Source organism: Felis catus (genome assembly GCF_018350175.1).
Source record: "Felis catus isolate Fca126 chromosome D2 unlocalized genomic scaffold, F.catus_Fca126_mat1.0 chrD2_random_Un_scaffold_46, whole genome shotgun sequence".
Taxonomy (NCBI): domain Eukaryota; kingdom Metazoa; phylum Chordata; class Mammalia; order Carnivora; family Felidae; genus Felis; species Felis catus.
Window position 1 is genome coordinate 125,279 of NW_025408509.1, and position 26,410 is coordinate 151,688.

At 53.3% G+C, this 26,410-nt stretch overlaps 2 protein-coding genes, 1 long non-coding RNA gene and 1 pseudogene across 7 annotated transcripts in view; 2 read left to right on the forward strand and 2 right to left on the reverse strand.

The window, feature by feature from the left end:
* The window catches only part of LOC123383596 (liprin-alpha-1-like), a 163,665-nt gene that overhangs the window by 65,553 nt on the left and 71,702 nt on the right, over nt 1-26,410 (forward strand). The gene's annotated exons all lie outside the window — the stretch shown is intronic.
* LOC123383600 lies at nt 102-3,808 on the forward strand. 2 transcript variants are annotated; one of them, XR_006593491.1, is made up of 2 exons: nt 102-231; nt 3,261-3,808. It is a non-coding gene; the product is annotated as an uncharacterized LOC123383600 (long non-coding RNA). The 2 variants fall into 2 exon arrangements; XR_006593492.1 differs by lacking the exon at nt 102-231 and adding an exon at nt 1,553-1,690.
* Nucleotides 445-563, reverse strand: LOC123383603 (annotated as a pseudogene).
* Nucleotides 1,448-23,703, reverse strand: LOC123383597 (liprin-alpha-1-like). Of its 4 annotated transcripts, none has more exons than XR_006593489.1 (9): nt 23,446-23,696; nt 17,563-17,664; nt 17,181-17,291; nt 16,400-16,537; nt 14,737-14,883; nt 13,046-13,180; nt 11,394-11,477; nt 10,792-10,934; nt 1,448-1,581 (listed from the first exon to the last, which is right to left on the reverse strand). XR_006593489.1 is itself a non-coding variant. In XM_045051542.1 (8 exons), exons 1-8 carry the CDS (start codon nt 23,611-23,613, stop codon nt 5,169-5,171), a joined length of 921 nt encoding a protein of 306 aa, XP_044907477.1. In that variant the 5' UTR covers nt 23,614-23,703; the 3' UTR covers nt 4,464-5,168. The 4 variants fall into 4 exon arrangements, 2 of the variants coding, with proteins under 2 accessions (XP_044907477.1, XP_044907478.1); XR_006593488.1 differs by lacking the exon at nt 1,448-1,581 and adding an exon at nt 4,464-5,204; XM_045051542.1 differs by lacking the exons at nt 1,448-1,581; nt 10,792-10,934 and adding an exon at nt 4,464-5,204 and having other exon boundaries at nt 23,446-23,703.

A 26,410-nucleotide genomic window follows, 5' to 3' on the forward strand; every position in this document is an offset into this window, starting at 1 on the left:
GCCCAACCGCCGGCTCCTGGGTTCTTGTATCCACCCACCCAGCCCCCACCCTCCAGCGCCCAGGCGCCAGCTTCCGGGCCCGCCCACACCGCACCCCCCACCCTCCGTGCGGGTGCGGGTTTGGGTGGTGTGTCAGGAAAGGTGCAAAGCTGGGCTGTGGCTTCCAGTCGGTGCAGTGGGATTTGGCCAAGGCGGAAAGCGGGGAGCGTGCCCCTTGTGAAGTGCGGTGAGGTGTGCGGGGGGGGCGGGGCCCTGGAGGGGGGGGCGGGGCGGAACCAGGCCCTGCCAGGCCGCTTTGCTGGCGGGGAGGGGCTGAGGGAGCACTGGCTGGGATGTGTTTGGCCCCAGGAGCCGTGCTCCCTGGGGAGACAGGGACACAGGGAGGGAAGGGGGGGAGCGGCGGGCGCCAAAGGACAGGTCACGGAGGCCAAGGCAAAAGGCAAAAGCCTACAGCACCCTGTGTTCCCAGGCGGTCTCCCATCCAAGTACTAAGCCGGCCCGACCCTGCTTAACTTCCGAGAGAAGACGGGGTCCGGCGCGTTCAGGCTGGTATGGCCAAAGACGCCAGGGGCTGCCTCTGTGCCCTTCAAGAGCCTGCTCCACGCGTCCCAAGCCCAGCGGGTGCCGCGCTTCACCCATGCACCTGCTTGCCTGCCTGCCTGCCTGCCTGCCAGCCCCCCACCTGGCCATTCCCTCCCTTCTGCCCCAACTGGCTCAAACGCCAACCGGAGCCCCAGCGTCCCCAGACAACATCACCAGACAACATCTTCCAGCTTGGCCACGAGAGTGCACAGGGTAGCCAGGAGCTCTTTCATCTGGCTCTGCACCTTTGAAAGCCAGAAAGAGAAGCAACATGTGAGGGCCCCCACTGCTAGTCTTCCTATGTTGTTTTAAAAACAATGGATAAAAAGGAAACCCCCTCCAATCAAATCCTGGGATGATGTCTACAGCTGAACTCTGCGTATGGCCCCTAATTCTTCTTCTACGAAACTACACCCCTCCAGTGCCACACGTAACTGCTCTCTCACCTGGAAACAAAGGGATTGAGTTTGTACGCAGAGGTGTTTCATTAGTCCTTACTATACAGTGACCCTAAGATCCCCTGTGCCTCAAATAACATGATAGAAAGGTGGTAAGGTTTTTCACGGATGCTTGTGTTGACAAACGTGCTTGTTAACCGCTTTCAATTTTACATTGGAGACAAATATTCCCTGAATTAAATTACATTATGCAAGTTGTACTAGCCAATCGATACACACAGCATTTCCAGCAACCACGGCTTTTTCACCAAACAGACCCGTCTTCTTACAAGAATTCAAGGAGCTTAAAAGGAAACTCCAGTCACACAAACACGCAATGTATGCCTGATAACGCACAGCATGTGCACAAGTCGAGAACCGCCGTGGTTAGGCACATCGTTTCATCCTCCGTTTTGTCCTTCTCCAATATGGAGTTGAGGACCTTGAGCACCTCTGCCTCACTGGACACGCCGGCCGGAGTCTTCGCCTGTCGCCCGATGATGGTTTTTTGAAGAGCTCTCTCGTGCCTGGAGACGAGGAACTCCAAATGTTCCAGCAGCAGCTGGCGGGAGAGGCAAAAGGAACACCGTGTTTCAAGAACACCTTCAATTCCGGGCCTCAAGTTCACCAAATGCAAAACCAAGTCTGAATCCCTTCAATTCAGTTCCCAGGTAGGGAGCCACCCCCTCGAATGTGTTAAAATGGCCTTACTCCTCCTCACGGATCAAACAAGGTTTGAGAGCAATAGGTCCCAGCCAAATCCATGGGGACACGGAGTGAATGGTGTCCTGTGTTTAAAGACACTGGCAGTGCACCTAACTTGGATAGTTGCCACCTTGCTGTATGCTGTATGCAATTTGATACTGAAAGTAGACCTTTTGCCCCTGGAACCATGCTGGGAAAATTCTGTCCCTTAGATGTTGCTGATGTGTTTTCTTTCACATCCTTATACTTTGTGTAATGAAAACACTAAGATTCGTGGTAGTGCCTTCTGGTTCTCCCACCCCACTGCTCCCCGAAATGGGTATTTTTGCAAGTTGAGAGGTAACAAAAAGTGTGGGTTGGCTGCTTTCTGCGTGGAGCCTGCTTTGGGTCCTCTTGCTCCTTTCTCTCTGCCCCTTTCTCCTCATACACACTCGTTCTCTCTCTCTCTCTCTCAAACTCTAAAAACAGGGGCGACTGGGTGGCTCAGTCAGTGAAGCATCTGAGTCTTGGTTTCGGCACAGGTCGTGTTCTCACACTTGGTGAATGTGAGCCTTGCATTGGGCTCAGTGCTGACAGTGGGGAGTTTGCTTAGGATTCTGTCTCCCCCTAACTCTCTGCCCCTGCTCCGCTCTTGCTGTTTCTGTCTCTTTCAAAAATAAAAAAAAACAAAAACTATAAAAAACAAATAAACAAACCAATTAGCTATTGAGAAACCAATAGTTTCACAGAGATGAGGAGTTTGGTTTCTTTCCTTTTTGCTATTTGACACTGATAGTCTTCAGAAATATTTTTGACATCATAACACGCTGGCTGCAGCCTGGGAATAGAGCCTGTATATGGTGTTCTGGGGGTAGCCGGATATCTCACTGCAATCCAGGGCCCTGTGCTCTGGGGGAATGTTTCAGTTATTTATTTGAAAAGACACAAAACGTTGCATTCTCCTTCTACAAAACCAGGACTGGACTGATTTCCTCCCACACCACCACTTAAGACTGTCGTCATTGCCATAAGAACGAACACATGCTCGTGAGGAGAACAGGGCAAGGGCAAGGGTGCTGTGGGACTGTCCCAGCGTGTGGCACTGTCTGCAGCTTAAAGACTATTTGGAAAACGAAAAGGTAGTATCTTCTATGGCAGGAAGGTGATTTCACATAGACAGTGGAGCAGGCCCAGGCAGCCCAGGACTCTGCTGACTTGTGCCCGGTCAGGGTGCTGGCACAAGTGTGGCCCTGTCTCCCTTTACCCCCTGGGGCTGCCTTCTGGGCAGGGGGCCCGATGGCTGTCAGGAATGTGGGTAAATACCTGTAAACAAAATTGCAGAGCGAGGTCTGCCCTTTAAAGGGCTGGTAAGTTTAGTATACACTTTTGTTTTTTAATTTCCAATCAGTCTTGATTTCTGGATGATGACAAAACTTTAGGAAGGCACCTTCTTGGAGAAAACAATGTAGACCAAAGGACATTTGCGACTTAGCTGCTGGGTCAGCAGAGACTCTCCCTGCAGACTTCTGGGTCACTTCCTCTCTGTCCTCTATGCAGCCAAAGAAGATGCAGCTGGTCGTCAGTCCGTGACATGCTGACCTGCCCCAGCCCCTCGGCGATGGCGCCGAGGGAGGCTCTTTGACTGGAATGTGAACAATGGTGGAGAATGGCCGACTTCGCATGTAACCAGGCTGTGGCCCGCTCAGGCTTCAATGATCTAAGATGACTCCTAACTTCTGCTTATCTGCTTGAATATTAGTGTGCTCTTCCACCTACTACAGCTAGGCATCGTGGGTGTCCTCAGTGCGTGGGCTCTATCAGAGCCTAGTCCTGGGGGCCTGGGCAGCTTGCCTGGAGTGACCCGCAGAACCTGGGAGCTGAGGCCGCGGCAAGCCTGGGCGGGGGGGACCTGGGCACGTCCTCCCCCCACCCCTGCCCCACGCACACCCTGAGCTCCCTGGCACCACAACTCTCAGAAGACCAATCAGGAAGCACTGGGCTCCCACCGCGGGGCAGGGTGCTGGGTGTGCACCCAGAAGGAAGGCGCGAGACCCTGGAAAGAACATAGTGCGACTCTAATAAAGGTCGTAGTGTTCTTACGGAAATCAACTTTTTACATGTGTTTGTGAACAAGTTTAAAGAGTGGACCTCATTCTCCTTTTGTAGCTTTTCTTTAAATTTTTTATGTTTGTTTATTATTGAGAGACAGAGACAGAGCATGAGCACGGGAGGGGCAGAGACAGGAGAAGACACAGATTCCGAAGCAGCCCTCACGAGGCCACCTCAGGAGGCTCTGGCACAAGATCCCTCATAGCTCAGGCGACTCTGGGATGGTTCCTTCCCTCCCCGCCACAGAGAGCTTATGGCCATTGGGTCAAGGGATGGACGCCCTGACCCGTGGGCCTTGTGTGGAGGGCACAGCTGACAATCGCTGGGATTTCCTCTTCCTGTACTGTCTCTCCCGCCAGGGCCCATCGTTTACTGCTGTGAAGGATACATAGTTTCTTTCTGTGGAGTAAGACTTCCCTTCTCCTTTCTGTCAGGGCATAGTTAGGTCATTCTGTGTCTTCCTGTTCAGAACCTTTGCTGGCTGATCTTTAGTTTCTGCACTTCCTAGTCCTTAGTGTTAAGTGTGAGGTTTGGAACAACAAAGTGCTTCCCTGCGTTTTACGTCTAGGATTCTGTTTTTTCCCCACCAAAGCTGGGCAAGCCTTCGGCATCTGAGAGTTTCTGGAAACAGACCAATTCCCCACAGGTACATTAGGTTGCACACGGTTTATTAAAACTTGATTTGGTGAATCCCATTATGCTTAAAAAAGAAATGTCAGTTGAGAAACAGACCAAGCACCGAGCAGATGTCCGAGGGGTGTGGCCTCTCTGAGAACACGCGTTAGCCATCCTTGGCTGTGCTCGCCCCATACTGAATGTTCCGGGGCTTGCAGGCCTTTCCACAGACCCGCCAGGTCCCACCGAATACCCTTGACTCTCCTACCGCTACACGCTCCTCCTTGAGGCCACTCTACCCTCCTCACTGCGGCCCTTAAGGTCCTTTCTTGTGTGTCACGTCGAGTGTTCTGAATGTAATTGTGACTTCACACTTTCCTCCTCGCCTTTTGCTGGCCGAGTCCAGCCACCTCCCAGGTGGGTGCTCCACGGTACCGGGAGGGGTCTGTCCCCATGGCCTCTGCAGAGGGGCAGCAGGCGCACACTGGACAGCAGGCAAAGCATGTGGCCACCCTTCAGGGCCCGTGTGCCTACGAGGTCTGGAGCGGCGTGCCTCACGTCCACACTGGGCCCACAGGGCACCTTCCCGCTAGAGGCTGTTTCCCCTTCAGTCCCCGGACTTGTCCGTTGGTTCCTCTTTCCGTCTGCCTCAATCTAGTCTCCTCAGAACTCATAATAAGGATCATGACCGGCACACTGTCAGTTGTACTTCAGTTGAAATGCCGTTATTTCTGTTACTGCTCACAATTCCGTAGGAACCCTCGGGCTTTTGGTTCCCTGGGAATGCAAATTTGTAGAAACTGTTTAACAGCGGTCTGATTTGAATGTCCCTATGTTTGAAGGGTATAAAAGTGTTTTACAATAACTTGGATAGTTGCCACCTTGCTGTATGCAATTTGATACTGAAAGTAGACCTTTTGCCCCTGGAACCATGCTGGGAAAATTCTGTCCCTTAGATGTTGCTGATGTGTTTTCTTTCACATCCTTATACTTTGTGTAATGAAAACACTAAGATTCGTGGTAGTGCCTTCTGGTTCTCCCACCCCACTGCTCCCCGAAATGGGTATTTTTGCAAGTTGAGAGGTAACAAAAAGTGTGGGTTGGCTGCTTTCTGCGTGGAGCCTGCTTTGGGTCCTCTTGCTCCTTTCTCTCTGCCCCTTTCTCCTCATACACACTCGTTCTCTCTCTCTCTCTCTCAAACTCTAAAAACAGGGGCGACTGGGTGGCTCAGTCAGTGAAGCATCTGAGTCTTGGTTTCGGCACAGGTCGTGTTCTCACACTTGGTGAATGTGAGCCTTGCATTGGGCTCAGTGCTGACAGTGGGGAGTTTGCTTAGGATTCTGTCTCCCCCTAACTCTCTGCCCCTGCTCCGCTCTTGCTGTTTCTGTCTCTTTCAAAAATAAAAAAAAACAAAAACTATAAAAAACAAATAAACAAACCAATTAGCTATTGAGAAACCAATAGTTTCACAGAGATGAGGAGTTTGGTTTCTTTCCTTTTTGCTATTTGACACTGATAGTCTTCAGAGATATTTTTGACATCATATCACGCTGGCTGCAGCCTGGGAATAGAGCCTGTAAATGGTGTTTTGGGGGTAGCCGGATATCTCACTGCAATCCAGGGCCCTGTGCTCGGGGGAATGTTTCAGTTATTTATTTGAAAAGACACAAAACGTTGCATTCTCCTTCTACAAAACCAGGACTGGACTGATTTCCTCCCACACCACCACTTAAGACTGTCGTCATTGCCATAAGAACGAGCACATGCTTGTGAGGAGAACAGGGCAAGGGCAAGGGCAAGGGTGTCCCGGCCGGCCGGTACCCGGGAGTGGGGAACGTGTCCCTTTATAGGGCCCGGGGGTGTGCGGGTCCGGGGAGGGGGGGGAGGGGGGGGGCGGGCGGGGCGGGGCCAGGACAGGCATGGCCGCCTTGCTGGCCCCGGAAGGCCTGAGGGAGCAGTGGCTGGGGTGGGTTTGGCCCCAGCAGCACAGCTCCCTGCGGAGACAGGGATCCAGGCAAGGAGGGGGGAGCTGCGGCAGGTGCCAAAGGGGAGGTGAAGGAGGCCCCAGGCTTAAAAGGCAAAAGGCGACAGCACCCGGGATTCCCAGGCCGGCTCCCCTCCAAGTGCTAACACAGCCCGACCCTGCTTAGCTTCCCAGAAAAGACTGGGTCCGGCGCGTTCTGGCAGGAATGGCCAACAGGCCAGTGGCTGCTTCTGGGCGCTTCAAAAGCCTTCTCCACGCGTCTCAAGCCAAGCGGGTGCCGCGCTTCACCCAGGCACGCGCCTGCCTGCTTGCCTGCCTGCCAGCCTGCCTGCCTGCCTGCCTGCTTGCCTGCCGCCGCCCTCCGCCGCGGGCCAAGGCCCCGGGTCCGGGGTTGCAGAGGCCCTGCAAGAGCACCCTGGCAACACTGTCTGGCGCAAGCCCCGGCGTTCTCCAATCCCGGGACTCTTAAAGGCTGCTCCAGGCTTGGCCCCACGCCCACCTCGGCTTCCATCCCGCACAGCAAGGCACCTCGCAGTTCGGCACCACACCACATTGGGCTGCTCCCTGGGAAGAGGGTGGAAGCGAGCGAGGGCCATCAGGCCGCTCCTGCCTTCCGGGCCCGCCCCGCCGGTTCTCAGCGCCTCTTCCCCAGCCCTAGGGCAAGCGCAGCCAGCCACCAGGCCTTTCCCTCCCGTCTGCCCCACCTGGTGCAAACCCACCGCGGAGCCCCCAGCGCCCCCAGACAACATCACCAGCCCGAGTCCGCGGCCCTAGCTGGGCCTCGTGAAATGCCAGGGCCCTGGGGATGAGGGCTGGAGGTAGGGAAGAGGTCCAGGACCCAGGGAGCCAAGGCCTGTGGCGGATGCTGAGTCTGGGGTGGCGCTGCCCCTCCCGCCCGCTCCTGGGTTCTTGTATCCACCCACCCAGCCCCCACCCTCCAGCCCCCAGGAGCCAGCCTCCGGTTCCGCCGACACCGCCCCCCACCTCGGAGCGGGTGCGGGTTTGGGTGGTGTGTCAGGAAAGGTGCAAATCTGGGCTGTGCCTTCCAGTCGCTGCAGTGGGATTTGGCCGGGTTCCGGGAGTGGGGAGCGTGCCCCTTTGAAGTGCCCTGGGGGGGCGCCTGGGTGGCGCAGTCGGTTAAGTGTCTGACTTCAGCCAGGTCACGATCTCGCGGTCTGTGAGTCCGAGCCCCGCGTCAGGCTCTGGGCTGATGGCTCGGAGCCTGGAGCCTGTTTCCGATTCTGTGTCTCCCTCTCTCTCCGCCCCACCCCTGTTCATGCTCTGTCTCTGTCTGTCCCAAAAATAAATAAACGTTGAAAAAAAATTAAAAAAAAAATGAAATGCCCTGGGGTGTGCGCGCAAGGCGGGGGGGGTGGGGGGGCGAGGCGGGGCGGGGCCGGCACAGGCAAGGCCGCCTTGCTGGCCCGGGAGGGCCTGAGGAAGCAGAGGCTGGGGTGTGTTTGGCCCCAGCAGCGCCGCTCCCTGGGGAGACAGGGATGCAGGCAGGGAAGGGGCAGGGGCAGAGGGCGCCAAAGGGGAGGCGAAGGAGGCCGCAGGCTTAAAACGCAAAAGGCACCTGGTATTCCCAGGCCGGCTCCCCTCCAAGTGCTAACCTGGCCCGACCCTGCTTAGCTTCCCAGAAAAGACGGGGTCGGGTGGTTTCTGGCTGGTATGGCCGAACAGGCCAGTGGCTGCTTCTGGGTGCTTCAAAAGCCTGCTCCACCCGTCCCAAGCCAAGCAGGTGCAGCGCTTCACCCAGGCACGCGGCTGCCTGCTTGCCTGCCTGCCAGCCTGCCTGCCTGCCTCCCTGCTTGCCTGCCTGCCATCCTGCCTGCTTGCCTGCCGCCGCCCTCTGCCGCGGGCCAAGGCCCCGGGTCCGGGGCAGGTGTCAGAGGCCCTGCAAGAGGACCCTGGCAACACTGTCTGGCGCAAGCCCCGGCGTTCTCCAATCCCGGGACTCTTGAAGGCTGCTGCAGGCTTGGCCCCACGTCCACCTCGGCTTCCATCCCTCACGGCAAGGCACCTCGCAGTTCGGCACCACACCACATTGGGCTGCTCCCTGGGAAGAGGGTGGAAGGGAGCGAGGGCCCTCAGGCCGCTCCTGCCTTCCGGGCCCGCCCCGCCGGGTTCTCAGCGCCTCTTCCCCAGCCCTAGGGCGAGCGCAGCCAGCCACCAGGCCTTCCCTCCCGTCTGCCCCACCTGGTGCAAACCCACCGCGGAGCCCCCAGCGCCCCCAGACAACATCACCAGCCCGAGTACGCGGCCCTAGCTGGGCCTCGAGAAATGCCAGGGCCCTGGGGATGAGGGCTGGAGGTAGGGAAGAGGTCCAGGACCCAGGGAGCCCAGGCCTGTGGCGGATGCTGAGTCTGGGGTCGCGCTGCCCCTCCCGCCCGCTCCTGGGTTCCTGTATCCACCCACCCAGCCCCCACCCTCAAGCTCCTAGGCGCCAGCCTCCGGTTCCACCCACACCGCACCCCCCCTCGGAGTGGGTGCGGGTTTGGGTGGTGTGTCAGGAAAGGTGCAAAGCTGGGGGGTGCCTTCCAGGGGCTGCAGTGGGATTTGGCCGGGTTCCGGGAGTGGGGAGCGTGCCCCTTTGAAGTGTCCTGGGGGGGCGCCTGGGTGGCGCAGTCTGTAAAGTGTGTGACTTCAGCCAGGTCACGATCTCGCGGTCTGTGAGTTCGAGCCCCGCGTCAGGCTCTGGGCTGATGGCTCGGAGCCTGGAGCCTGTTTCCGATTCTGTGTCTCCCTCTCTCTCCGCCCCACCCCTGTTCATGCTCTGTCTCTGTCTGTCCCAAAAATAAATAAACGTTGAAAAAAAAATTAAAAACAAAAAATGAAGTGCCCTGGGGTGTGCGCGCAAGGGGCGGGGTGGGGGGGCGAGGCGGGGCGGGGCCGGCACAGGCAAGGCCGCCTTGCTGGCCCGGGAGGGCCTGAGGGAGCAGAGGCTGGGGTGTGTTTGGCCCCAGCAGCGCTGCTCCCTGGGGAGACAGGGACACAGGCAGGGAGGGGGCAGGGGCGGAGGGCTCCAAAGGGGAGGCGAAGGAGGCCGCAGGCTTAAAACGCAAAAGGCACCTGGTATTCCCAGGCCGGCTCCCCTCCAAGTGCTAACCTGGCCTGACCCTGCTTAGCTTCCCAGAAAAGACGGGTCGGGTGGTTTCTGGCTGGTATGGCCGAACAGGCCAGTGGCTGCTTCTGGGCGCTTCAAAAGCCTGCTCCACCCGTCCCAAGCCAAGCAGGTGCAGCGCTTCACCCAGGCACGCGGCTGCCTGCTTGCCTGCCTGCCAGCCTGCCTGCCTGCCTCCCTGCTTGCCTGCCTGCCAGCCTGCCTGCCTCCCTGCTTGCCTGCCTGCCATCCTGCCTGCATGCCTGCCTGCTTGCCTGCCGCCGCCCTCCGCCGCGGGCCAAGGCCCCGGGTCCGGGGCGGGTGGCAGAGGCCCTGCAAGTGCACCCTGGCAACACTGTCTGGCGCAAGCCCCGGCGTTCTCCAATCCCGGGACTCTTGAAGGCTGCTCCAGGCTTGGCCCCACGCCCACCTCGGCTTCCATCCCGCACAGCAAGGCACCTCGCAGTTCGGCACCACACCACATTGGGCTGCTCCCTGGGAAGAGGGTGGAAGCGAGCGAGGGCCATCAGGCAGCCCCTGCCTTCCGGGCCCGCCCCGCCGGGTTCTCAGCGCCTCTTCCCCAGCCCTAGGGCGAGCGCAGCCAGCCACCAGGCCTTCCCTCCCGTCTGCCCCACCTGGTGCAAACCCCCCGCGGAGCCCCCAGCGCCCCCAGACAACAAACCAGCCCGAGTCCGCGGCCCTAGCTTGGCAAGGCTAGGCAATGGACAGTCCCTCCAGGCTCGGGCTTCCTCATCTCTAAGCCACACCTGCTGGCACCTCTTCCTTGGGCGCAGGCAACAGAAAGCACGACCACCACACCTAACACCCAGCAACGGCCATCAGTTGGAAAAGACCCTGGCCACCCCACAAGAAGGGATCGGCACCCAAGTATTTTTCAAGCAAAACAGGTTAAAAGTTTCCTTGGAATTGTCTCAGTTATAACAGAATCTTATCTCAACACCTGTCCTTCGAAACTACCATGCAGTCCTAACAGCAATGACGTGCTTCTCTAAGTAGGTGAGGTCGAATTCTCAGCCCAAGAGGCTAGCGTCTGTTTGTGCTCGCTTGTGTGCGAGCACACATGGCAGGATGGGGTCGGCCAACACGAGCCGTCATGCTGGCATCAGAACCTTCATTCCGCGGAAACTGATGTTTTATTCTCTGACCCTGAGGGCCAAGCACACGAGTTTCTGGTGTAGGTTAAGGGTGAGTGTTTTGAGGTTTCTGGTGAAAACAAAACCCTCCCAAGTTGGGGAGGCTGCTGCCTGCTCTGTCACCTGGGTGTTTCATGTTGACGTCCGACCAGCTCCCGCAGGGAAAAATCTCAGGGGATTCAAGGGACACGGGCCTCCCTTTCGTCAAGGCTCGATGACGCTATTCCTCTTCTTAGGAACATCTACCCCGACCTGTGCCTTTACATCTGAAGTAGAAATTCAGGATGTGGGGACAAAGGTCAGGCCCGTGACCTGATTTCAGGACCTCGGTGTCATGTCCTAACGAAGGAGACCCCTCCTCTAGGCTGCCCTACCCCCGGCCAGTACATCCGCTTTGGCCAAGGGACACCCACGAGGTCCCGCGTCAACTGTGAGTAGCTGCTAATGAGCTGGTGGGCACGGTGGGCTGTGCGGGTGCCTCCACCCCTAGGCGGCACTGCCTACGGGGCCCCAGCGTCCAGAGAACATTGTCCATATGCTAGGAGTGTTCACTAGCATCCAACTCGCACAAGAGTGCACTGTACCCCTGATGGGATCGAGGAGGGGCCTGGCGTCCACGTGGGGAGAAGTGGGAAACAAGGGACTACTCCCTACCCCCACACCCCCAGCCTGCGCCTCATCCTCAACCACTGCCAGGTGCGCGGCTGCTCCGCCCGGACACGTACCCGCTGCAGTTCTTGGTTCTTTTCCTCCAGCTGGGCCTCCATCTGGTGCAGACTTTCCTCGATGTTGCCATGCCTCTGCTCGGCCTGTGGGCGACAGTGGGGTCAGAAGAGCTGGCTGCCCCACACCACACGCTGGGCCTATGCACGACAGGCTGTGAGCGGCCTTCCGCCTGCTCACAGTCCCTACCGGCTTCATGCGTCCCAGTGGGAGGCAGTGGGCTTCCATGCTGGTGACCGGGGGTAGGCAATGGTCTCGTCCCCACCCCGGGTCCCGGATCCTTGGACGGTGCCTCGTCCCCTGGGAGACACCCCTGTCCACTCAGCACGGACAGGAGGAAGCAGCAAGCGGAAAGAGCAAACAGGCGTGCTGCCTTCCTAACCTGGGAAGTTACTTCCAACAATTTAGCTTCCTCAGCAGCACAGTGTCCAAAGACAAAGGGTCGGGCTACACGGCTGACCAGGGACAGGAGAGAGGACAGGTGAGAAAAGAAACGGAGACTTGACATGCAGATCACAAAGGAGGAGAGACTCTGTTGGAGCCTGGGCCTGTGGGCGCCCAATGCCGCCTGCCCGACTTGATGGCAGCCTTGAGGGTCATTATCCCGTGACGAACCCACCCCCCTTCCCACTGGGACCCTCACTGCACTGGAACCGGTGACACAGAAGCACCGACAGGCTCCCTGCTACAGGTTCCCTCAGCCCCGGTTCCGGAAGGACGGACTGGCTGCCCAGTCATGTGCTCCCTCGTTCTGTGTGCATCACTCGATCCCAGCACCGACCACATCATGTGTGGAAACTACCTCTTCAACTGCTGCCTTCCTCTGTGGGTGGTGCGGGCTGTGAGAGCTGGGAGGGCAGGGACTGTGTCTGGCACGTTCCTCGACTCTATATGTGGAACCTCCGAGTGAATTCCTTAAAGATTTATTTCTTACAACGGTGTCTGGGTGGCTCAGTCAGTCGGGTTCTGACTCTTGGCTTCAGCTCAGGTCACGAACTCAAGGTTTGGGCGTTCGAGCCCTGTGTCAGGCTCTGTGCCGATAGCATGGAGCCTACTTGGCATTCTATCTCCTTCTTTCTGCCCCTCCCCTGCTCATGTATGTGCCAAGGCTCGCTCTCTCTCTCTCTCTGTCTCAAAATAAATGAACATTTAAGAATTTTTTAAATAAAAAAAAAACGATTGTGTTTAAAAGAGGATAAGATTTTCTCATTTCTCGGAAAAATTCTACGCTTTTTTGCTTTTTCTTTTTTCCTTCGGGAAGCTCTACACCCAACGGGGAGCTCAGACTCATGACCCTGAGACCAAGAGTCCCAAGCTCCACTGACTGAGCCAGCCAGGCACCCCTGTCCTTCTCTTGCCCAAGGCTACTATCTTGAGCTCTGAGTCGCTGACTTAACTCTGAAAAGCAGTGAGTCTTAGATGCAGCCAACGGCAAACAGCACACGTCGGACAAAACCGGAGGGAACAAAACTGGGGATGATGCCTGCCGTTTGAAAAGCATTCCAATCTCAGACAAAGTAGCCCCGAAAACAGATCTCAGCTGGTTCGCGGACTTTGGCACGCCGACGTTACCGGTGAGAAATGAGATACGAGAACGGACCGCCTTGAAAATGACATTCCCACCATGGGACCCAGAAGGAAACGGGGGCCCCACCTTGCAGAGGGTGGCCACCCTCTGGGCCGGCTCGGCTTCCACCTCGGGCAGCGACTTGGCCTTCCTCGGGGTCTGCTGCAGCTTCCGCTCCGCCACCTCCAGGCGCTCTTGCAACTGGCGGTTTTGATCCGCAGTCTAGGAAATGAAGGCAAAGCATCAAAGTGTAGCAAGTCTTCTCTCCCCTTCCATTTTTAATAAAGTGAAACAAAATCTAAATGCAGAGATCTACTGTTAGTTCTGACTGAAGCCAACAGTTTGGTAGGTGCTTCAGAGTGAACCTTTCCTTTCTGCAAGGAGTCACCCACTGCCTTGGTCCTCCTTTCACTACGCAAAACATGTCTTGCCAAACTCTTTGCTCTTCTTCGGTATCTTCAAAGAAGTCTTTCCAAAGACAAAGTTCCCACACATTAAAGAAAACCCATCTTCTGGAGGAGCTTGCTCGTTCTTCCTGACCCGTTAAGGAGAGACGGGTTCGGTCCTAACCCTTCGTAAACATAGTTATACTGTGGTCCGAGGGCTCGCTACATAGGGCATTCTGAGGTGGGCACATCAGCCAGCACAGAACTTCTGAGAGCATGCCTGATGCCAGTTGAGTTCTTTTTGGAAGAGGGAACACTCTCCCTCTTGACCAAAAACGTGGAAAACTTCAACATGGAAAACTTAGACACGAGATTTTTTGTTAAAGGACTTTTAGGGAAGCCGAGGTGGCTCAGTCGGTTAAGCGTCCACCTTCGGCTCAGGTCATGATCTCATAGCTCATGGGGTCAACCCCGCCTCGTGCTCTGTGCTGACAGCTCAGAGCCTGGAGCCTGCTTTGGATTCTGTGTCTCCCTCTCTCCCTCTCTGGCCCTCCACTGCTCATGCTCGCTCGCTCTCTCTCTCTCATTCTGGCTCCCTCTCTCAAAAATAAATAAGCATTAAAAATATATAAAGTCATTTTAAAAATCATGTACAAGGTGAGGTTTTTGCAAGGTTAGCATGTGTTGCCACAGACTCCTTCCATCTTCTGTGTCCATATGGCTCTGTGTGTATATACAGACCGCGTATCATGCTTTAAAACCCTCCAAAATAAATCACATGCTGTACACATAGTATTTCGCGATCTGCCCTTTACACTCATGATTTGAAACATCCTACGTGCTCTCAAACAGCATTCCTCCATGTCATTTTAATGGCTTCCTAGTATTCCACTTTGATTATCATTTTGGTTCGACTGACACATTTGACAAACACACCAGGCAAACTCACTCTGTTTCCAAGAAGCTGGATGTGGTTTTCCTGTTCAATGCCGGATGACCTGAGACAACCAAGGAAGAGACGTGCGGCTTCCCAAAACACAGGGTCTCACATACTCATGCCAGACTACGCTTCTGCACCTGCCATTCCCCCCGATCTCAGGTACTAACCAAAATGGCCAGCTGCCTCCACATTCCCGGCCACTCCCTGCTCCTTTGGAAACAGTGCTAACAGGCAACAGAGTAACGTGCATGTAAGACAAGACAAAGAAGGAATCAAGGAGGGGAGCCCCATAACATGCTTCGTAAAATTCAAAAGAATTAAACCCTGGACGTTGAAGTAACCCTGCTGGTCAACACAAGATTCTAAGATCCTAAAACCTTGACATTGACACTTGGTCCTTAACTTGACTTGTAATTAATAAAAGTGGAATGAAGTTCAACGAAACCAACGACCTGTCGATGCAGAGAGTCCTTCTTTGCGATCTCGTTTTCAAGGTTATCCTTGAGGTCGTGCAGAGAGGTGGCTTCGTGCTGTGCCCTGAGGCAGCGCTTCTCAAGGGTAGTGATCCTGTCTTGCATGTCTTCCGTCTGGGCCATGGCCTACAGCAGGTATTTCAGAGGGAAAACAGGGAAAGAGTTAGCGTACGACACATTAAGACACTGCAGACACAAAAACCGGGCGAAATCCTCATTTTCCAAACAAACAGAAAAGTAGCATCCTCGGGGCACCTGGGTGGCTCAGCCGGTGCCGCTCTGTGAGTTGGCGCCCCGCGTCAGGCTCTGTGCCGACAGTGCGGAGGCTGCTCGGGATTCTGACCAGTTACCCAGGCTTATTCTTTCCCATGTGTTCAAAGACAAACGGATAATAAAGTCTCCCGGAAGTCACAACCTCGGTTGCCTCCGGACACCGTTCAGCTTTCCACAGAACAGCGACTTGCCTCTGGAGGCACACACCATGAGACAACCATCCTTTTTCCCGGGGAAAAGGTGGATGAAATCTCATCCAATTACCACAAAGTTGAAGCAGCAGTGTTAACAAATGGAAGCCAAACTCCACCTTTCATATAACTGGAAGTCATCTTCTGTAGCCTCACCCTGTAACAACATTGTATCCCATGGTGTCTGACACTGCAAATGGAACCAGAACGTCCTGCCCTGCGTTTCTTGTCCACCACCCGAAAGATTCCTCTTCCAGCCCTCCGTGTTTACTAAGCAATATGTCAGCAGTCTCAGGAGTGAAAGTGATGAGTCCTAAGAAATGATTTTCTAAATTCTCTGCATATTGAACTCTGCTACGGGGTCTCCCCCCACCTTTGCCAAACAACAACTTCACTGAATGGGTTATAGAATTTCTGCAAATACTTTTGTTTTAAATTCTGACACGATCTCACCCACACTGAGGTACTAAACAGACTGCTCGTGCACTTACACCCTCGAGGGTCTGACAGGGTCTTCCCGAGGTGGCATTGCCGGGCTGGGGGTGGGGTGTGCGGGGACTGTCCGCAAAGGGCAGCTCACAGTGACAGGAGGAGGCACAGAGAAACCATCCTACCCTTACTAGTTTCTGTGACAATGATCAGATTCCCATCGACGACCACACGTGCAGAAGCGGCTGCACTCCTCCATGACCTTACACCAGGACCAGCGGGCTGCCCCTCGTTCACTCTGACCGCCACGACCAGGAGCACGGAACCCTGGGAGGAGGGCAGGGCGGCAGAGGCGGCCGTGACGGCCCCTGGCAGAGCCGCCCTCACAAGGTCGTGCCCCCGGAAACGACCTGGCAGCACCACGCTGGTTCCTACGTGCCGAGTGTGTTCCCAAAATGGACCGAGAGCACGGCATGGGCCAAGCTCAGGTGGCCCACACTCCACACCCGAGGCCACTCCGCCGCCTGCCCGCCAGGCCTCGGCAGGGGAGAGCCCAGGGAGGACAGATTCCACCACGCAGACGGGGAGGCAGCCGCCCGGGCCCCGGAGTCACGTCCCATTCTGCTGCTACTTCTACCAAACTCCAAACGTTCAAAACCCGTGGGAGACGAAGGACACGCTGGGCAAGACCAAACCAAACACCCCACGTTTGGCTCGACGACGGCGTGGCCATTTCAACTGACACTCACTTCACGGACATCTCTTTGTAATATGGTGTTCATTGCTTTACAAAGGATGAGGTCTTTCCTTGAGATGTCCAGGTCTTCTTCCAGCTTGGCCACGAGAGTGCACAGGGTAGCCAGGAGCTCTTTCATCTGGCTCTGCACCTTTGAAAGCCAGAAAGAGAAGCAACATGTGAGGGCCCCCACGGCTAGTCTTCCTATGTTGTTTTAAAAACAATGGATAAAAAGGAAACCCCCTCCAATCAAATCCTGGGATGATGTCTGCAGCTGAACTCTGCGTGTGGCCCCTAATTCTTCTTCTACGAAACTACACCCCTCCAGTGCCACACGTAGCTGCTCTCTCACCTGGAAACAAAGGGATTGAGTTTGTACGCAGAGGTGTTTCATTAGTCCTTACTATACAGTGACCCTAAGATCCCTTGTGCCTCAAATAACATGACAGAATGGTGGTAAGGTTTTTCACGGATGCTCGTGTTGACAAACTTGCTTGTTAACCGCTTTCAATTTTACATTGGAGACAAATATTCCCTGAATTAAATTACATTATGCAAGTTGTACTAGCCAATCGATACACACAACATTTCAAGCAACCACGGCTTTTTCACCAAACAGACCCGTCTTCTTACAAGAATTCAAGGAGCTTAAAAGGAAACTCCAGTCACACAAACACGCAATGTATGCCTGATAACACACAGCATGTGCACAAGTCGAGAACCGCCGTGGTTAGGCACATCGTTTCATCCTCCGTTTTGTCCTTCTCCAAGATGGAGTTCAGGACCTTGAGTACCTCCGCCTCACTGGACTCGCCGGCCTGAGTCTTCGCCTGTCGCCTCACCACTGTTTTCCGAAGAGATCTCTCGTGCCTGGAGACGAGGAACTCCAAATGTTCCAGCAGCAGCTGGCGGGAGAGGCAAAAGGAACACCGTGTTTCAAGAACACCTTCCATTCCGGGCCTCAAGTTCACCAAATGCAAAACCAAGTCTGAATCCCTTCAATTCAGTTCCCAGGTAGGGAGCCACCCCCTCCAATGTGTTAAAATGGCCTTACTTCTCCTCAGAGATCAAACGAGGTCTGAGAACAATGGGTCCCAGCCAACTCCACGGGGACATGTGGACAAGGGGAGTGAATGGTGTCCTGTGTTTAAAGACACTGGCAGTGCGCCTACTGACCTTGGTGTTGTTTCTCTCCGCCTTCAGGTTGGCGATCTCCTCCTCTCTCTGCACGAGTAGCTCCCTGCAGGTGTGGAGCTCTGCAGCGAGAGCTGCACACTCCTGGGGTCGGAGAGGGGACAAAAGTGGAGAGACACAGGGGGTCTTTACCAGAGCACACCAGGCCTCCGTGGCCCTCCAGAGTCCCAGCACCCACCACCCTCAAGTAGCATCACACACACCAGTCCCCTCCTCACCACCCACAGGAGTTCCGGGGATTCTCGGAGGGACTGACACTCAAAGGGACAGACATTTTCAGGTGCATGGCAGGTCTAGGACTCAGGAACTCTGCTGACTCGGGAGCAGCAGGCCGAGAAGCCTCCTGCCCATCCCCAGCCTTTGGCCTCGTCTGGCAAGCAGGCTTGTGGAGCGGCAGTGGGGAAAGGCTGACGGTACTCAAAAGCTGCTGTCTTAGCCTGAACCCCTGGCTCAATCAGACTCAACCATACCCAATGGACTTTTCAAAAATGATGGTAGGACTCTTGACGAAAGGGCGAGTTTACGACTTCTTTCCTTAGTCAAGTAGGAAATATTATGGATGAAGGGTTTCTGAGGAGAGTGATGCCAGGGCCCACCACCCCGCGTGGGGCTTCTCTCCCGCCAATACTGGGCGCCCGCCCAGGACATGGCGTACAGGTGGGCTCCAAGGAGGTGGACGCACACTCTCCAGTCAGTCGAGCGCAGAGCCCGGTGCAGGGCTCAATCCCTGAACCATGACATCATGACCTGAGCTGAAACCAAGAGTCAGACGCTTAACGCCCTGAGACACCCAGGCGCCCCAGAGCTTTTGTCTCTGTAGGACAAACGAGGGGATAAAGGTTCACTTAACAACTGACATTCCAAATAAAGAGAGTTGTTGATTTCAGCAATTCTAGACAATCCAAGTACAAACTGGTGACATACTTCAAGTTCCTTCATAAATTAACCCTTTCCAAATCAACAGAATGTTACCACAGAACTGACCACGTTCCTTGCAATCTGACTTGACAAGGTGAACCCACAGACGCCTACCTGATCCTTGAGGTAGGACTGTGCAGGCCCATTTCTATGTGGGGATTTTTGTTCCAATAAATACATTGGAAACTTTTCTGGAGATGTGTGACTTTTGGAAAGACTGGCAGATGAGCTGAGCAGCTACGCAGTATCAAAAATAGTAAGTAAAAGGGAGGCCACGAATGCATGAAATATATGCAGATACTAGGCTATTAGAGCATTTCCTATCCGAAAACATACACAAACCTACTCTAACAAGATAAAACGTATCATTTTGCACACAGAAACTGACCGTACCTACATGGTGCAATTTGCAGTAAAGGGAAAGGCAAACAAATGTGGAGACGCAGGATTAAGTCCTAACCGCATAACACGAGCTGTAGCAGACCTTATCCTCTGGGGGAAGGGTGCACCACCTCCTGTTGCTATTGAGGTCACCTCAAGTGTTGCACGAATCCACGAATCTGCTACTCAGCTCTTGGTAAGCACTTCCTTTCTCCAGTAAATCAAGCACCACAGGAGAAGTGATTTCTCAGGGTTCCTGCGTCATTTTCCCCGTGATAAGGGCAATACCATGAACCTTAACTACAGCCCAGGACCCGTTTGAAGTGTCCCCAGGGATGCTGGACGTGCTCCCGCCATGCAGAGAAGACTCATGGTATGACAAGAAAAGGCTGAATGGCCTGACATGTACTGAGGTCCACAGCTGCAGCTGCCAGCCGGCCAGCGTGAGGACCATGGAGGCACAAAGAAAGGGAAATTCTCGAAGCTCTTGCTGCGGCTACCCCAGCACACGCAAAAACCTGGTGCTATTTGTGAGACATCTTTGTGTCTCGTGTGGAAGATGTGGCATCTCTGTGGATGTAGGACTGCTGTGAGACGGGCACACCTGCAGACTCAACTCAAACTGCAAGACAAGTGAAGACCTGACATCACGACGTAAGGCAGAAGGAAGGGAAGGATCGAAAACTGGCACATTTCAATGCAGGCACAGGACAGCTTGGTGGTTTTAGAAAGGGGTTTGGCTTTGAAATGGTCCAGACGATAGGAGAAGCAGCCTCCACCACCAAGAAGAAGGACACAGTTTCCCAGACGCCCCAGAGAAGATTGCAGAGAAGCAGGAACTACCATCCACCGCATGTCAACCACTCCAACACAAAAAGTGAACACCCAAGAAAATCAGGTGAGGAGACCATGGCTGCCTGCACAGGTTTTTCGTGCAGAAGGAGGTGCCCTGTCGGGGGGAAAATGCCACAAACGACATTTATTCACGAGAAAGACAAGTGAGCGCCAAGATGTTGGGTAGGAAGGGGTGAAGCAGCTACCGACTGAGCGGATACGGGCGGGGGTGTGAGCAGGGCGGCTGGCCCTGTGTAGGAAGCTCGCCCCAGGGTCCTGAAGGCAACAAGTCCCAGTGGCCAGTGGTCTGCTGCACAACCAGAGCCCTTGCCCTGGACCAGTTCCATCCCGGCTCTGTCCCTCAACTCAGGAAGTACGCTGAAAGCAAGGGACTGTCCTCCAAAGTTCTTCTGACATTGGACAATGTCCTGGCCACCCAGAAACCCACGGGTCACCACCAAACGTGTCTTGGCGGCTCACTCGCTCCGGAGCGCAGCGGGTCTAAGTCAGCCTGCGGACCAGGGGCCACGAGGACCTGTGAGGCTCATGACACAGGCACGTTACAAGAAGGACAGTCAAAGCTACCAAAGAGAACCGCCACAGAGGGAACATTATGAAAGTCAGGAAGATGCCAAGGGACGTTACAAAAAACTCTGGGAAAACCATCAAGCCGAACACAATCAAGAAATCCCTGCTAGAGATGACTGTCCATATGACGTGCGTGATTTCCAGGACCTATGACACAGCCAATCAGGAAACTCATGAATGAGACTGTGCCTATGGCAAAAAGAAAAAAAAGAAAAAGAAAAAGAAAAAGAAAAAGAAAAAGAAAAAGAAAAAGAAAAAGAAAAAGAAAAAGAGTCGGGGGATGCAGGGATTCAAAATGCGTATCCTACAGAAGGTCACGAGCACAGAGAAAAGCCCACAGGAGGTCACGGAAGAAGACACCACAGAGAGGAGATCTGGCGAAGCAGACGGAGGGCGAGGAAGGCGGCATGGAAGTGGCATCGCTGGAAAGCACGCTGCCACCAGGAGTGATCCGGCAGAGTCTCGGCTCCTTTCCCACATGGACCCTTCCGTGACAAGGGCGCTGGGACTAAAGCCAGCCAGCCGTCTACGGAAACATTGGCCAGGAACAGAAAGGCCCTTCTGGAAAGCTGCACAGACAGTGCCCGCCTCCACCCCCATACCGCCAGGCCCCAAGGCCCAAGACTGCCCCATCTAGCGGGTCCCCCCCACCCCGTGCAGGTCTGCCTATCAGCACGTTTGTGAGGACCCACCGCCACGTTCCAGACAGCAAATCCTCACCAAGGTGCTCAGTGAACCACTTCGCCAGCCACCCACACGTCTGTGCGTGAAAATCGAGGGAGCATGCAGCCAGGCCACCCGGGACGCATGTGTGTCACCAACTCCTAAGCATTCATCAGGAGGAACATCGTGTGCGAGACTTGTGTGCACTTGGACAGCCTATCCTCACATGGGCATAAGGGGATAAGATCTGACATAAAACGAATAACGTGTTGTTCCATAACCTGGCTTTCAAAAAATGACATTTCCTTCTGGCAGGCCTCTCTGTCCCCGCCCAGAGAAAATGCCTCTCAGCCTACTATCACAGGCCGTTTTTGTAATGTAACAATGTGTCCAGACTGTATTAGGAATATGGCTGTAAAACCGCAGGCTAGAAAAGCTTTGTAACCATGCATTCACCCGTGTCTCTCCTAGGCCATGACGAAGCAATCGTACTGATTACACCAGGCCATCACGAAGCATTCACCCTTCATTGGTAACGCATGAATTGTGACATCCGTAAATACACAGGAATCTTTCCAATGCCTCCCATTTCTGATGCATAGTGCTAACGATACACGTAACAACAGCGTAGTGTGTCACCTGAGCCAGCACTGATGTGGGTTCTGATAGACAATTCCTTCTAGAAACAAACGGAGAAGAAACTTAGGGATCCATGCAGCGTAGACCTGTGCACCTATTTCCCTGTGACGTAAAACTGTTTCTCTAGCTTACTTGACTCGAAGAATATAGTATATAACACATACAAGATACAGGTGCTAATGCACTGTTTGTGTTTCTACTCAGGTTACTGGACAACAGGAGAGTTTGAACAGTTAAGTGTTCTGGGGACCAAACGTTATACATGGATTTTCAATTGTGGGCAGGGTGGAACCCCGAACACCAAGTTGTTCTACGGTCAGCTCTACTCATCCTTGGGGAAGAACGGAGCAAGCACGACCTTTGTGAACAACAGAAAAGAGTAAAATAGAAATAGATTTTCTGTTTTAATTTTTTAGCGTCATTCTTTATTTCTTAGAGACGGAGAGCAGCAGGGGACGGGCAGAGTAAGAGGCAGACAAGGAATTGAAAGCAGACTCCAGGCTCTGGGCTGTCAGCTCACAGCCCGTCTCGGGGGTTCCCTGGCCAAGAAAAAGTTCATGACGGGGCCAAAGTCAGCCGCTTAACTGACTGAGCAACCTAGGAGCAGAAAAGGAGAAGTTTTGACGGTCCTTGTACACAAGGCATACGTGTTTCCCCAAAGGAGTTAGTGACCAAGTTGCTCAGCAACACCCAGCACTAAGGGCCAGCAGGCAGGACAAAGATTCAGAAAGAAAGGCCGTCTTCTCAGAGAGCGAGGCGTATTGTACACGGATGGGGCAGGAAGCCAGCATCTCTGCACAGCAGGAGGCTCCCCCCGCCCCACAGCCAAGCTGCTGGGAGGTGAGTGGGGCCGGCGCAGGGAAGACCGCAGGACTCGGCCCCTCCCCGAGTCCACCCGAGTGATGACAGGGTACAGATCTCCAGAGACCTCACAGATGGCCTCTGAGACAGGCAAGCTCCACGCCACAGGACCCACGGACCAGCAGGGAGAGGGAAGAGCAGGAAAGAGGCAAAGCCATCTCCCTGGCTTCTGACCACCGGACCAGGGAGCAAGCTGCTCTGTTCCCAGGAGGAGGCACAGGTGGGGGGAGGAGGGTGGTGGCCCGTGTGGAACTCAAAGAGCCCACAGTCCGCCCAGATGGAGCTTCACTACGAGGTGCTTGGAAAGGCATCCGGGAGACAGAGCGGGGTGCATGAAGGAGAACTCAGGGCAGCCGAACCTCCCAAGGAAAACCGCCTCCCCGAGGCTGACCCACGCCGACCCATGGGACAAAACGGCCATCCTGCAGCCGCACCGTGCACACGTTCCTCCTATTCCACCGAACCACACACTCCCATGCCCTTCTATTGCTCTCCGTAAAACCACATACGTCTCTGGGCGAGGTAACTGCGGCACATAGTGTTCAGCACCTAGTACAGTGCCTGCCACGCACTCCAGAACAGGTGAATACTTTAGTGTACGCCTTGTACCCACACACGTACAATTACACACGCTGCTTTTAAACATTACGTAGTTCTGTAAAGGATATAAAGACGCACACTGTCCTGTGCTTTATGTGATGGGTGATGTGAAGGGCTTGTACCTGTTGCCTAAAGCACGAATCTTAGCGCTCAACCCACACATTAGAAGGAACCACTCTACCCAATGACGTCTACACTGCATCCATTCTTGTCTCCTCCCCCAACCCACTATCCACACAGAACCAGCACCAGCTTTTAAAAAATTCAACAACATCATGCCGGTCCTTCCCCCTGAGGACACAACGACCCCAGGCCCTTATCTGAAAACCCAACTCCTTACGGGGTAGGTTCTGTCCCAACACCAGCTGCCTGGTGCCTCACCTGGCTCCGCTTCCGCTTCCATCGCTCACAACAAAGCCAAGCTCCTCCTTGACCCCGGCCTTTGGCCTCGGAGTCAGACTGCTGGGAGAGTGCTCGGTCAGCCTCAGCTCCCGAGCGACCTCTCCGGAAAAGGCCTTTCCGGAACCACAGTGCGCAAGTAAGCGACATTTCCTCCTAACCCCTTCACTCGTCCAGATACACTCTTCTCAGATGTGCCTCCACCACCGTCTCCGAGGAGCACAGCAGCCAGAGCCTGGCGACCACAATGGTGCAGCGTCACAAAAGGGCTCAACAAGGGTGGGTGGTTGTGTCTCTGCAGATGATTCGGGTGCACCAACACAGAAGCCCTTTTTGTGGGGGCTACACTGTACACATACAGACATCATAAGGACTCTAAACCCGTACCTTTCTATAATAACACTGAATGCAAATGGACCAAATGCACCAACCAAAAGACACAGGGTATCAGAATGGATAAAAAAACAAGACCCATCTATTTGCTGTCTACAAGAGACTCATTTTAGCCCTGAGGACACCTTTAGATTGAGAGTGAGGGGATGGAGAACTATTTATCATGCTACTGGAAGCCAAAAGAAAGCTCGAGTAGCCATACTTATATCAGACAAACTAGACTTTCAATCAAAGGCTGTAACAAGAGATGACGAAGGGCATTTGATAATAATTACAGGGCCTATCCATCAGGAAGAGCTAACAATTATAAATGTCTATGCGCCGAATACAGGAGCCCCCAAGTATAGAAAACAATTCCTCATAAACATGAGCAACCTTATTGATAAGAATGTGGTCATTGCACGGGACTTTAACACTCCACTTACAGAAATGGATAGATCATCTAGACACACGGTCAATAAAGAAACAAGGGCCCTGAAGGATAAATTGGATCAGATGGACTGGACACATATATTTAGAACTCTGCATCCCAAAGCAACAGAATATACTTTCTTCTCGAGTGCACATGGAGCATTCTCCAAGATAGGTCATATACTGGGTCACAAAACAGCCCTTCATGAGTATACAAGAATTGAAATTGTACCATGCATACTTTCAGACCACAAGGCTATGGAGCTTGAAATGAACCACAGGAAAATGTCTGGAAAACCTCCCAAAGCATGGAGGTTAAGGAACACCCTACTAAAGAATGAGTGGGTCAACCAGGCAATTAGAGAAGAAATTTAAAGATACATGGAAACAAACGAAAATGAAAATACAACAATCCAAACACTTTGGGATGCAGCGAAGGCAGTCCTGAGAGGACAATACATTGCAATCCAGGCCTATCTCCAGAAACAAGAGAAATCCCAACTACAAAATCTAACAGCACACCTGAAGGAAATAGAAGCAGAACAGCAAAGGCAGCCTAAACCCAGCAGAAGAGGAGAAATAAGAAAGATCAGAGCAGAAATAAACAATATAGAATCTAAAAAAAACTGTAGAGCAGATCAACGAAACCAAGAGTTGGTTTTTTGAAGAGATACACAAAATTGACAAACCTCTAGCCAGGCTTCTCAAAAAGAAAAGGGAGATGACCCAAATAGGTAAAATCATGAATGAAAATGGAATTATTACAACCAATCCCTCAGAGATACAAACAATTCTCAGGGAATACTATGAAAAATTATATGCCAACAAATTGGACAACCTGGAAGAAATGGACAAATTCCTAAACACGCACACTCTTCCAAAACTCAATCAGGAGGAAAGAGAAAGCTTGAACAGACCCATCGCCAGCGAAGAAATTGAATCGGTTATCAAAAATCTCCCAACAAATAAGAGTCCAGGACCAGATGGCTTCCCAGGGGAGTTCTACCAGACGTTTAAAGCAGAGATAATACCTATCCTTCTCAAGCTATTCCAAGAAATAGAAAGGGAAGGAAAACTTCCAGACTCATTCTATGAAGCCAGTATTACTTTGATTCCTAAGCCAGACAGAGACCCAGTAAAAAAAGAGAACTTACAGGCCAATATCCCTGATGAATATAGATGCAAAAATTCTCAATAAGATACTAGCAAGTCGAATTCAACAGCATATAAAAAGAATAACCCACCATGATCAAGTGGGATTCATTCCTGGGATGCAGGGCTGGTTCCACATTCGCAAATCAATCACCGTGATACATCACAGTAAGAAAAGAAAAGATAAGAACCATATGAGCCTGTCAATCGATGCAGAAAAGGCCTTTGACAAAATTCAGCACCCTTTCTTAATAAAAACGCTTGAGAAAGTCGGGATAGAGGGAACATACTTAAAGATCATAAAAGCCATTGATGAAAAGCCCACAGCTAACATCATCCTCAATGGGGAAAACCTGAGAGCTTTTTCCCTGAGATCAGGAATGCGACGGGGATGCCCACTCTCACCGCTGTTGTGTAACATAGTGTTGGAAGTTCTAGCATCAGCAAGCAGACAACAAAAGGAAATCAAAGGCATCCAAATTGGCAAAGATGAAGGCAAGCTTTCCCTTTTTGCAGACGACAGGATACTATACATGGAAAATCTGATAGACTCCCCCAAAAGTCTGCTAGGACTGATACATGAATTCAGCAAAGTTGCAGGATACAAAACCAATGTACAGAAATCAGTTGCATTCTTATATACACTAACAATGAAGCAACAGAAAGACACATAAAGAAACTGATCCCATTCCCAATTGCATCAAGAAGCATAAAATACCGAGGAATAACTCTAACCAAAGATGTAAAAGATCTGTATGCTGAAAACTGTAGAAAGCTTATGAAGGTAATTGAAGAAGATATGAAGAAATGGAAAGACATTCCGTGCTCATGGATTGAAAGAATAAATACTGTCAAAATGTCAATACTACCCAAAGCTATCTACACATTCAATGCAATCCCAATCAAAATTGCACCAGCATTCTTCTCGAAACTAGAACAAGCAATCCTAAAATTCATATGGAACCACAAAAGGCCCCGAATGGCCAAAGGA

Bases quoted from the DNA above. Each gene is read 5' to 3' on its own strand.
- LOC123383597 (XM_045051542.1), bottom strand. From the start codon at position 23,613: ATGTCGCTTACTTGCGCACTGTGGTTCCGGAAAGGCCTTTTCCGGAGA. The intron at 13,181-14,736 runs GTCGTTGGTTTC...TTCATTTCCTAG, and splicing joins AGGACTCTCTGCATCGACAG to ACTGCGGATCAAAACCGCCA. The intron at 11,478-13,045 runs GTGGGGCCCCCG...TGTCGCCCACAG, and splicing joins GGGTGGCCACCCTCTGCAAG to GCCGAGCAGAGGCATGGCAA.